We start from the raw sequence: 13,096 nt of genomic DNA, 5'->3' as shown, positions 1-13,096 counted from the left end.
TTTCCTACATCTCACGTTACTCATAGTGTGTGTTAGACCCGGGTTCGATTCCCGGCGGGAGCTCATGTGGTTCGGATTCCAAGTTAATCAGTAGGTCCACGTCTCATATAGACTCGCTGCTGAACGGGACGCTAAACTAAAATCAACAACAACAACAATCATACTGTGTGTTGGACTCTTAAAAAATGCTGTTGAATATTCATTCTGTGACGTTGCACTGCATAACGCTTCTAACTATACCGGGAAACAATTACGCTAAATCAGTTCATCCATTGTCAAAGGAGCCGATTCCTCTGCAAATTTGGGGGTGGGGAGCACTCAGACGTACAAGGTATATATATGAGGATGTTAAGACAAATTGCATTCAAATTATGCCAAATATTGTATATTCATAAATACACTAGGGGGCCCTTCTGAGCTTTGGGGGGCTCGGGCCTCATGGTACCCCAGGATCGGCGCCCTTGTCCATTGTGACCTAAAATTATTAATAATGTGTTTTGATGTATTTCAGGGAAGATTCTAGGATCCTAGACCGGTTTTACATTGTTTACAAATATCAATTTATTAACCTTCTTCGGTCGTGAAATAAGCCTGAATAAAGTGCAATAATTTATATTTTAATATTTTACTATAATGCAGTTTACACACGGACTTTAGATGATTGATTTGTTCCTTGTTTTATGTATTTTTCCCCATAATACCGTTTTGGTTTATTGGTCATTTTGAAACAGAGGCGCGTTTAGTTTCCTTGCAGTACATACCGAAAATGATAACTGTTTCTCCTTTTAATTTGCGGCCTATATCATACTTCCTACGTGTGAGAAAAGTTTTATCTACTTCCATGGTTGTTCGGGGTCCTCCTATTTGGATGTTTCTAATAAGTAATTTTTAAAAAGGCCATTTTCTTGATTTGGACTTTTGAAAGGGGAGGGGGAGGAGGTGTTCTAGAACTTTACCTCTTTTAGTTTCGTGTAAAAGAGCCAATTATTACACTGGTATAAAATAATGAATTCAGCCCTTTTTGTTCCAATTTGGTACTATTTTTCAGCCCACTCCAGAGCTAGGACTGTGGCAACAGTGTCACACACTGAGACTTTCTTACATTATAGATAGAGTTTACTATTATTTACTCCATGTATCATCGCATCCTTTTATCAACATCATTAATTTTTCTTCCTTTTACTGAATTATCTGAATATGATAATAGCTCTTTCGAAATTAAATGGTTAGGTTTCTCAACTATCGTACAATCCGATGTTAAATTATAGAGATGCGTTTTCTTTAGCTTTACAGAAGTTGAACTTTAAATAAAGCAACAAACCAACATTAAACTTAGATATATATTTGGGTCTTAGTAGGTTAAAATATTTCTACCGATTTCGTAAGCAAACAGAGGAGAATCTATAAGATGAAAACTGGGGGCAGCTAGAATCCAGACTATGGTAAGGATATCATGATATTACTATAAACTCCCGAAAATATATAAATAATAGCTTAAACTATTTTTCATTAAAAAAAACGAGGGGCTAGCAGGGACGGATCCAGGGGACGATCTGGGCGATCGCCCCCCTTCCCAGAAAAGGAAACTTTTTTATTGTTTATATAAATAAAACACATCACAGAGTTTAGAGGTCTTAAAAGTAGCTCTAAGTAGCAGTACCCCAGAAATCCGTCCTGGATTCCCCCTGGGGCCTATGCCCCAAACTAGATCCTCAAGTGTAAACAAAAGTGATCATTTTGAATAAACTCATGTTCATATTATTTATTTTACTAAACTGAATCGACTACTTATTATTTTCTTTTTGTGTTTAGATCTGCACTGCAACGCAACATGGGATAACTTTTTGTGCTGGCCGCCTATAGTTGCTGGAGAAACTGTGAAGTTACCGTGTCCTCAACTTCGAGGCTTGGATCCGTCAAGTAAGTAGTACCTACGAAAAAACAAATAAGTACAACCTGTAAAAATATAAGCATGTTTTCTTAGCAGAGTAGTCTGAAAATATAATGTATGGTAATTGGGGTCAAACGGACATACTAAGCACATTTACTACAAATAAGTTTCTTAGGTGTTATGAAAAATGAACTATATTTACTACATGAATAGCACAATACTTAAGTAATATATGGATAAAAATTGAGTAAGTTTTTTTTCTTTATAATTGTAAGATATAAGAAACAAAGGCTGTACATAATGTCCATTTACCCCAACATATACGGAGCATACGGATAGTAAAGGGTTAAATTGACATGTGTTTATTTATTTATTTATTTTTATTTATTTATTTATTTATTTATTTATTGATGTTCACAAAGTTCTTACTTTCGTTCTTGATACAAGAAAGACAAGTGAGGGTCGTTACTATTAACTGAGCATAGTACACAAAATGAATACATGCAGTTAAGGCATTGTACTTACTCCCTCACCACGCTGGTATTGTTTCTCACATTGCTTGTAGTTCTCCGATGTATTAAAAGAATTTTCAGATCGATTCTCGTCCGTTTTGAGACCTTCCTTGTACTTCAATAGTTCTTTCTGCGTTGTGTAGATCAATGAGGATGTTTGATCTTGAATCTCACTTCATAGTCCTGCTTAGCGTGTTTTAGAAAGCTCGTGAAGATAAGTCAGCAAACAGAACGTAATCTTGACTTGTAGTAGCGCCAGGAATAGGTTCTTTTCCTGATACACTTGAACTAGTGCAGTGGTCAATTTACCACCTTCTTGCCTCTATTTGGTGAAGGGATATCTAGAGAAGAATCATTCTTAGAAGTGCACTTCACATTATGTCCATCTCGACAGTTTCTTTGCTATACATATCGGAAACAGAAAATACACGATCAGGTAGTTTGATTACACAGTATAATACTACAAGCTTTGAATCCGGTTACACTGTTTCCACCGTAGTGGCTTTATTATACGCTTGATACAGTAAACTGCCAAATATGTGTTCTCTTGCCCCGCACAGCAAAGCAAAGATAAACTTGTAGTATAGGTAAGAGATGGATACAGTTTTGCATGTTCTTCATACTACTAGCATGTCAGATCACGCTGTTGAACATCACAAAAAATAAACACTCTTTAAATTGTACGTACAAGCTCGTGCTTAAGATTCAAAACTAAATTTTTGAACCAAGTTATTCAACGTGCTTTCAGGTACATGTCTTCTACCTAGGTATTTCCATTTGTTCCACTTTGTCTTCTCCGATTTTTTGTTCTCTTTCAACACTCACATCTTACCGTATATTGTGCCCACAGCTCAGCAGTGTTAAGAGGTTCATTGCTTTGTAAGTACAATTTCTGTTTTAAAATAATCTCAATGTACCCTAAATGTCCAATTAACCCGAGTTTACCATAAATAAAAGCAAAATCAAATATTGTTGTAAGGTCGTATATTATTGCAGGTTGTTAAAGTAAGAGTTGTATTTAAGATTTCTTATACAAAGGGATTAAAAATAGTATACCCATGATCATGTAAACTGATGTTTACTGAAGATGAGAGATATAATAAAACATTGCGATGTGTTATTGTTTCCGAAAGCGTGATATTACCACCTAGAATGAAAATAAACTCTCTCAGTAAGGATTAGGAAAGAGGAAAATGAAAGACAACCTCTTTTAAAGCAATATTTCTCTAAAGCTCTAAGGTATACATATAGGGTACAGTGGTGTAATTCGAATAATCGGGGAATTTGAATAATGTTAACCATTTTGCCAGCTGGAGTGGAAACGCGGCTCGCCATGTTAGTGAACATGCGGTGGATTTGTAGATGGTGGTTTGCAGAAGTCGCTCTCAGAAATACAAACTATTCCTGCGATTCTGAAGGCTTGCACGATTTTTTGCTTGCAGCAAGATAAGTACGAATATGTGTATTTTTAGGTCGTTATAATTTTCAACGTTGTTTCCTTAAGCTTTCTTTATTATTAACTGGATAAAATGAAACCGCTATGGATTATAATCGTATCAGTACCATGTGGGGCATTGATGTACTGTACGCTGGCGTCAACTAATGAGCAGTTTTCATACCACGTTCTGAATGGAATATTCGTCGACTGCGGGGCAATTTGGATAATTCAAAACGGGGCAATTTGAATACCAGTGAAATTAGAACTCTTGGCCTACTATTTTATATTTGTTTGTGAAAAGCGAGAGCTTCTGGTGTTAACAAGGAAACTGCGAATTCTTGCTTTGAATTACTGGGAAAATTAATGAACGGGTATGATCTCCACAAACCATCCTAACCGTATTTATAATATGCACGAAAGTAGACTTCCTCTAAATAACAGATCTCTAAAATTTTTGCAGAAGAGGGTAGAAAAGAGGTGATAAGTGTAGCATCTGTTGACCGCGGGGAAAATGTAACGGTGATAGCATGCTGCAATGTCAGAGGGTCTTTTATACCTCCTGTAGTAATATTCAAAGGCGTACGCCAAAATCCGGACTTTAAAACCCAAAATCTCATTCACAACTTTTGTCCTTAGAGTTCTGCCAAAGTCATGACATCGAAATGCTTTACCTACCTCCACACGCAACACATGTATTACAACCACGCGATCGGTCTGTTTTTAAGACTCTTAAAGCCAATTATCACCAAGAAGCAACTATCTGGATTCACCAAACCCCGAGCTCAGTGATTAGTAAACCTCAGTTCTGCATTTTGTTCACTGAAGCCTGGAAGCGGACAGCTTCTGTTGGACTGGCAGTTAATGGGTTTTCATGTACCAATATATAGCCCTTTAGTCCACAAGCTATTGAAGAATTTCGATTCGCCCCTTCGGAAACGTATGGCCTTGCTACACATTTTGAGGAGCAGTCTTCTCGGGAAGAAGATCTTAACAACGAGCCTTCTTCTTCCGGTCATGGCTGTTAAAACTTTGTCCCAACGAAACCTATAGAGGAACCCATACAACAAGTACTTCCCAGTCCAGAAAAAGTTTGTTTGCAGAAGAGACGTTGTGTCACAGGAAAATCATACCACTCAACTTCCGAAATTATTTGGGCAATGAGAATAAAACAACTCCGAAGAAAGACGCAAGCACCAGGTGCAACAAAATCCAAGGACACTACAAGAAAGAAGAGTGCTAATACAGAATCTGCTAAGAAAAATACAAATGAAAGCTCGAAAGAAGCTGATATCCTCTACCCCTTCCAGTGACGAAAATGTAGGCCTAAGTCCAAAGATGGCTGCACGCAATGAAAGTCAAACATGGAATTGCTGTTTTTGCCTTCTTAATTACTATTCAGAACGTTCTGCTAGAAAGGGGGACTAGATTCGTTGCCAGCGTTGTAAGACATGGTTCCACGAAGTTTGTGTCGGTGCAGAAGGTCGAAAACAGTTTATCTGTTGTCGTTGTCGTTAAATACGAACGATGGAAGATGAATTAACCTATTACGGCTCTTTGCCTTAGACAGTGTACCTAACATTTTTTTAAATATAGGCCTATATTCAAAAAGATAGCTACAGATGACGTATATTTACAATTTATGTGCTTCTTTTCATTCAAAATTAGCATATTTCAAATACCGTAGAATTTGAAATCTAACTATTAAATAGTTTATACATTATTTCTATAAGACTTGCTTATTTTGTTGGTTATTCATGTTACCCCACTCGTTATTCAAATTGCCCCTCACATTTACGTTTTTCGAAATTTCGGTGGGGAAATTGAATACCCAAATTTCACAATGATGTATCTCAGATACTACCTTGAGAAAAATTGTTAAGTAATATTAAGCTTCAAAGGTTTTGTTCACAATTTTGTATTTGAATACCAGTTACAGTTTCTGAGATCCATGATAAAATGTCTGAAATTATTCAAATTACCCCGCTGTACCCTATATATATATATATATATATATATATATATATATATATATATATATATATATATATATATATATATATACTAGCCTTTGACTCCCCCAGACTCTCGCACTTCTTAAAACCACTACGAATGGAATTTTTTATTTTTGGTGATTTACTTAGGTAACGCTAACGAAGACTTACAAGCACATTAAATTTCAAGTTTTTATTCCGTGAGATTATATATCCAAAGATAGATCTATTTAAATAACATGAAAAATTTCTTCATCTCCGTTTAGACTCCGTAAAAATTAAAAATAATTACTACTTTTGGCAATTTTTCTGTGGCTTAGTACTTGAAAGTTACAATCATGCCAAATTTCAACTTTCCACGTCAATAGGAAGTACCCCTTTATTTTATATCAGTTTATGTAGTTTTATAATTAGGATATATGCATACAGAGAGAATATATATATACAGAGAGAAAGAGAGGAACATAATATTTAATTGAAGATGGCACCATCCAACTTTAAGGATATCGTAATGATGTCACAAGTACGCTAATTGTGAAGGAGAATATTTTAAAATAATTGTCATAAGAAATAATGTGGACAATATTGTGGCATTAGGCGTGAGCAGATATAGACTGATTCTGTTAGAAAGAGAAAAAAACAAATGAACCCAAGCTACCAAGTGAAGTAGCCTCCTATGTATTTAACAAGCAAATCGCTGTCTGAACTCTTTATCCTTTTTGGGGGGGGAGGGACAATCTGGACAGAATTTTTGAGGGATGAGAGAATAGCAAATTTGGATAGATTGCGCCCAAGTACCGGTATTTGGACAGATGAACAGCTCTAACCTTAAGACTGTTCATTTATTGGCACTAAACAGTACAGACATTAACTTTTTACTTAGACCTATTTTAATTTTGTTTATTTTTCTGTTCTATTATTCTCTTGAACTTTGTGCTATTATTATTATTATTATTATTATTATTATTATTATTATTATTATTATTATTATTATTATTATTATTATTATTATTATTATTATTTGAAATTTAGTTTCTTACCCAGTTAAGATTTTTTAAACTTGTAATTATTACAAATGTTGAACGTTACTGTGTCCTTGACTGAGCACTGAACATCGCCCACGAAAAATGATACAAAAGTTATTAAAATTACACTTTCTGTTTATCACAAAGTAAATACAAACATTATTTAAAATGTGGTAAAGAAGAAGCCAAAACAATATGATAAGTCATCAATTACCGTTGAGTTCATTTTTCTAGTCGCTGCCTAAACCTAGATTTTTGGGCAATTTATATTCTGGTCACACAGTAATTCCTATTGATGGCAACACTGAAAATCCTTCCGATTCGTATTTTCGGGTGTAGAATAACATCATCTATTATTGTGGTAAATTGCATTTCATTATCTCTTTTTCACTTACAAAAAATACAAGCAAAAGAAAAGCGGTTACCTTTTGTATCATTTTTAGTAACCTGCTCTTTTTTTTAAAATGCATTTGTATGTATTACAAACCTTGATTTGAGATACATTGGTTATTAAAAAACTCCTCAGGAGATGTCAGATTAGTTAATGCAAGCTAAAATGTAAAGTGTGATGACAATACTCTAAAGCCATTTTACAATAGTAAGCCAGAATAATGTTTGTGAATGAATGCACAAAAAATGTTGAGAAAGTATAGTAAATGATTGCATAAATTATGTATCAGTAACAGTATTTCATTTTCTATCATTAACAAAAAATTACGTTAGTAAAATATGTTTGCTAAATTCCTTACATGTATTAAATAAAAAAAAAAATATATCAGTTTGTAGGATGCATGTAGTCTGTCCTTGCCTACTAGTTGGTGATCACCAAAGTATCTAACTTCCGGACACGAGTGTGCCTTTCTGCTCAATGATCGTGTAAAAAATTAAAAAAAGGAGTCATTTGACCAGAGAATCTTTGTAATGATGTCATCAAAATGGCCATAGATCAGTTGGCATTTTTCCCGAAGTTGGCCGTCCGCCTAGCGTTTTGCTAAAAGTGTAACCATTGCTTCCTTTCTGTACCAAAGTTTAATATTTAATTCACATAGTATTGTCAAACGAGCGATAGCGGGTTAGAGCCCACCAGGGCACGTTGTTTTCTGTCTTTATTACAGCTAAATACAAAGAGGGACCTGTGTTCAAGAATCTTACCGCCATGTTGGTTACGTTACTTATCATTACATTGAAAACTTTCTCCACTTTTTTTTTTTTTTTACACTTATTTGCTTAGCACAATTTCTACGATTTATTTTTAGGTTTATTAAGCCCATGATTTTTACTTACTTTTAACACATTTTCCTGATTATCACCTTATTGTTTCACAAACTGTAATAATGTTACCTCATACCTACAGCTGCGTGTCTGTATACCTCCAGCCATGTTTACAAAACAAATGCTCATTACATTCCCACAATTCTATCATGCAGTAACCTTGCGTCAAGTAGTTCCCTCCGCTTGCAAAATACTTCCATACTTAGGACCGCTTATATAAGAAAACAAACACAACTTTCGCTCTCCTTATACATTATCAAGCACACAAACAAGCAAATTATTAATTTCTTCCTGGTATATTTTCAAAAGTTTGCCAGAAACGGACAACCAACTTTGGAACTTAAAACAATTCGTTTAAATCAGGAGTTTCCAAACTACACCCTGCGAACACTATCAATCTGGTCCGTTACGGTTTATTTTAATTGAATTGTAAAATTCACTAAGTACAGGTAATTTATACAAAACAGTACCGTTATCAGCTGTTTTTATACCATCAATTCACGAACAAAATAACTGGCATATATAATGAACTTGAACATTTTAATACAACTAAAGATATAAGATTTATCCTAAAAATTTGCAACAAACATTATACATAGATAATTCATGTAATGAAATTGAACTTTATAACTAAGCAGGCAAGTGAACTTTGTGGTAGACAAACACCGTGTGCGTGGATTTTCTCGGGGTTCTCCCATTTCCTCCCACTTTCTTCATTCCACCATTTCATTCATTACTCATCATCACCGTCTCCTTTAGCCTAACCGGCATAAACGTGCGACGTAAAGCTCAAAAGTTTCATTTCATTTTTTTTATAACTAAGATTAATGAGATTCATTCAGGGGTAAAAGTGAGTGGGAACGCGGGGGGGGGGGCGTCGTACCTCCACTTTCAGAAAATATCAGTGGCGTCCCCAACTTTAATAAAAAAAATTACAATAGGGAAAGATAGGCAAGGGGAACGGTGCGACGTTAAGCGTCCCCCTACTTTTTCAGAACCACTTTTACCCCTGGATTCATTTAAACGAAACTTTCCACTGACAATTGTTTGCAGTTATGCATCAAGTTTACTAGTAGAAATTATCAGCAATGACTTCAAATTTTCATCATTTAGCTTGGATCTCTACATTTTTATTGTATAGTTCATTTCGGAGAATGTTTTACACACTGAAAGGTAGTTTCAAAACTGACAATTTGTGAAACCAATCAAACTGTGTGAGTGGAAGTCTCTTATAAAATTCCGGTAATGTTGAATTTAAATAGGGTAAGAACCCCGAATACGAGACCCTAAAAGTTAGGATGCTATATACTGGTTAATTATAGCATAAACGAACACTGTTAGTACTTTAATATATTCTGTGGAATGTCTTAATTTACGATACAAACTATTGGAATACATAAAAATATAACAATAATCTTGTCTAATCTTAAATGAGTCTTTGCCCATTGTAATTTTGTAGGAAGTGGGGGATGCCTTGGATATTATTCGGAAGCAGGGGAACGACGTCCACTTGCGTTCCTCCTCATTTTTATCCCTGTCCACCATTATGTAAGGATAGAGGAGTCAAGGGAGATTGATATGCACCATCAATTGTGCATTCAGCAATGAGATCCTTGATCCCGAAAACATGGTAAACAATAACTGAGATTCTAATATACAGCACCGTTTACTTCTCATCGAATTTGGCCACCATTTTAGGGTGATATCAATAAAACGGAGAAGTTACTCATTACGCCCAATTTTGAAGTAGTTACTCGCATTGGTATCAATAAAAAGAGAACTGAGCACTAGTCGTCTCGGCTGACCTCGGAGAAGCCCCGCCCTTTTGAAGTAACCACACCTCTATTCTCGAGCCGAGTAACTACTCCGCGTTTGATATCAATAAAAATCAAAGACTCCTCTGTGATGCTAATAACTTCTCCAAATTTGTGGAGCAAGCTATATAGGTGACTCCGTGCGAAATATGGCAGAGTATATGATTGTTTTACTACGTAGAAAATCTTATAAACTGCATAGAAATGTTGGAAATGGAGATTACAAAAAGCATTATAAGTTTATGAAAGAAAATGTAGTGATTAGCACAACATTTTTTAAGGAGAATCAACCGAAATTCGGGGTGGTGGACTACGTAATGATGAAAAGATGCGGGTTTTCTTCAAGGGCGTCGATCCTGTGGGGGCCAGGGCCCTCCAAAGCTCATGTGGGCCCCTATTGTATTTATGAATATACAATATTTGGCATAATTAGAGTGCAATTTGTCTTAAAATTCTGATATATATACCTTCTGCATCTGAATGCCCTCCCCCCCCCCCCAAATTTACAGAGAAATCGGTGCCCTTGGTTTTCTTGCGTTACGTGAGTGATCCGGGATTCCAGGTCGGAATGTCAGGGGATTCTGGTGTGGCTCAAAGTACTGTCTATGACTACCTGAAAATGGATTGTGTCCGGAAGTGTGCGTAATATACAAACAGCAAAGGCAGAGTGGCAAGAACAATATACATTTCTGGGTGCTATCGGAGCACTTGACTATACACAAGTGGCATTAAAGAAACCTAGTATTTTGGAGAGTAATACGTTAATAGGAAGAGCTATTTCGTGGCTAAGCGGTTAGCGTACATGCCTTTGGCATAGGAGACCCGCGTTCGATTCCCGGCAGGAGCTCATGTGGTTTGGATTCCACGTTAATCAGTGGGTTCTGTCTCATATAGGCACGCTACTGAAAAGGACGTTAAACTAATAATCAACTCAACGTTGATAGAAAGGGTGTATATATGAGAATGTATTTTGTTTATGTCAAGGCGAAAGGGGACACGTATGGTGTGGAAAACGCAATCAGATGGACGTGATTTATGACGTGGGTGGCTGAACTTTTTTAAAAAGAAAACAAAGGAGTCAAGTGTCTGATTTCGTTCTTAAAGCCAAACAATCTACAAAGACCTTGGACAACACGTGATATGCGCTTGTCGTGTTAATCTTGATACTGCTGGATTCCAATCAACATCCATCAGCTCAAATAGGTTCATTCCCATGGTTTCAGTATTACTTTCTTCTTTCCCGTTTTTTTTATTTTTTTCTTCTTTTTTATTTTTGTTTTATTCTCGCTCGAATATTAAAGATTCTCTTTTGAATTTGTGTCTCAGTCGTAGATGTATTTGATATTTCGTAGCATTTCACTGTAATTACCTTCAAAGTTTCGGCTTTCCTTCGTTTACTATCTGGTAGCTGTGACTTTGAAAGTACCACTGGAAACTCTTTTACAATATCCACAAATGCACTTTGATTGAAGCTATCGTTGCTACTTGCCCGTTTCATGGCTTTTAAGATACTACGCCATAGGTTAAAAACAACGAAATGACTGCGCGATGAATGGGAGAAATGAGTGATCACTTCTTTCATTGATACGACTCAGTGCTACGTGGAGAGGAAGCGCGAGTAAACGTTCATAAATCTGGAGCAGACTAGACCTGAGTAGTGGCTTGTTTTATTGATACGAAATTGAGGGAGGAGATTACTCCAGGTGTAGTTACTCCGATTCTCGAACAGGACTTCTCAGGAGTAGTTACTTATTTTTATTGATATCATCCTTTGTCTTCCATGGTTGATTGAGCCATTTCTGGTGGTCGAGTTGCAATTCAGAGATTACGAATGGATTTCGTGACCCCATAAACCTGTGAAACGATATACCTCACGACAATATGTGTAGTTATTTTCAAACCCAAATTTATGCAGCAAACATTTAGACTGCCAAATTAAATTTCGGCTACAAGAAAGAGAAATTCGACTTGGAAACATTCAGTTCAGCTGGTCCTCTTTATCTCGAAAAAGTACAAATTTATCCATTTTTTTAAATATCCACCGTATATCCATCCTTACTTCCAAATTTTTGTCACTATAACTTCATAACCGTTGAGTTACATAAAAAAGAGTTACTGAACCTTTCTTATAACTTAATTCAATATCCTTCACATGGTATGTTGAAATACCACACATATTATGATTGCTAGGGATATATGATTATTTAAACGGACCTATGTCTTTCGACACCGTGACCATTTTGATGACATCAGCACAGGAGTTCATGATCTCTAATGAAAGGTCTTCTATCGGTTTTTTTATTGTTACTTCTTCTTCTAAGACATTTTCCAGCTAGCTGGAGGCGATTTTTTGCATCGCTAGCCTCCATCGCGGTATTAAGACTGCAGCAATAGTTTAGTTTGCAAGAAATTAAAAGGGCCTATTGTTAAAGTAAAATAGTATTACAAAGCGAAAATATGAAACAAAACAGCGTCTTTTGCATAGGTGGAAGAAATACAACAATACGTAACACACAGTAGCGTATTTAGGGGCGCTATCGGGCTTAAGACTCCTCCCCGAAATAAATTTGTTAATTTTTCGCATTCCACGTACAGCAATAATCCTTCTTACCATTTCTAAGAATTTCATTGACTTCCCAATTTCTTATGCTTTTTGTTCAGAAATAATACTGTATTTGACAAATTTCATTCTATGTACGAACTACGTTCTATTTTTTTCTTTCTTTCGTCCATTCTACTCTTCTGTTTCTTTTTCTTAGTTGTTACTTTCTTTCGTTTCTCCTATCATATTTTCGACCGTTGTTAGTTGTGATTCAAGTCGTCCGTCGTCAGTAACACCAAAACCAAGAGTAGCTGATAAGCGAAACTGGTGTTCTACACCAATTTGTACGGATATCAACATAACAGGAGTTTAGTTATTACAGCAAAGGAATATTTACATCGTTTAGTTATAAAGTAAATGTTTGAATTAAAGAAAATCAAGAGGGGGGAATAAGTAGCCTGGGAAATTAGTTAGGCCAAGAGGTTACTTCCTCTTTCTTCTATGAATAGAATAAAAGTTTAGATTTAGTGCTAAACTTTTGTATCATATCACATAAGATTCATAAATCCGCTATTCTTACTCTTAAGACTTCAATTTATGCATAAATTAAA

The 13,096-nt window shown here is 35.8% G+C and overlaps 1 protein-coding gene across 1 annotated transcript in view; it reads left to right on the top strand.

Moving 5' to 3' along the window:
- The window catches only part of LOC145667840 (calcitonin receptor-like protein 1), a 107,911-nt gene that overhangs the window by 81,842 nt on the left and 12,973 nt on the right, over positions 1-13,096 (top strand). Inside the window, exon 3 of the mRNA XM_081735271.1 lies at positions 1,813-1,920. Within this exon, the coding sequence (XP_081591397.1) occupies positions 1,813-1,920 (108 nt within the window). The remainder of the gene's footprint in view (positions 1-1,812; positions 1,921-13,096) is intronic.

The sequence above is a fragment of the Thermobia domestica genome, chromosome 13 (genome assembly GCF_964235325.1).
Source record: "Thermobia domestica chromosome 13, izTheDome1.hap1.1, whole genome shotgun sequence".
NCBI classification, from domain to species: Eukaryota; Metazoa; Arthropoda; class Insecta; order Zygentoma; family Lepismatidae; genus Thermobia; species Thermobia domestica.
The sequence above is the reverse complement of the archived record's forward strand: the minus strand, read 5'-3'. Positions and strand labels throughout refer to the sequence as shown.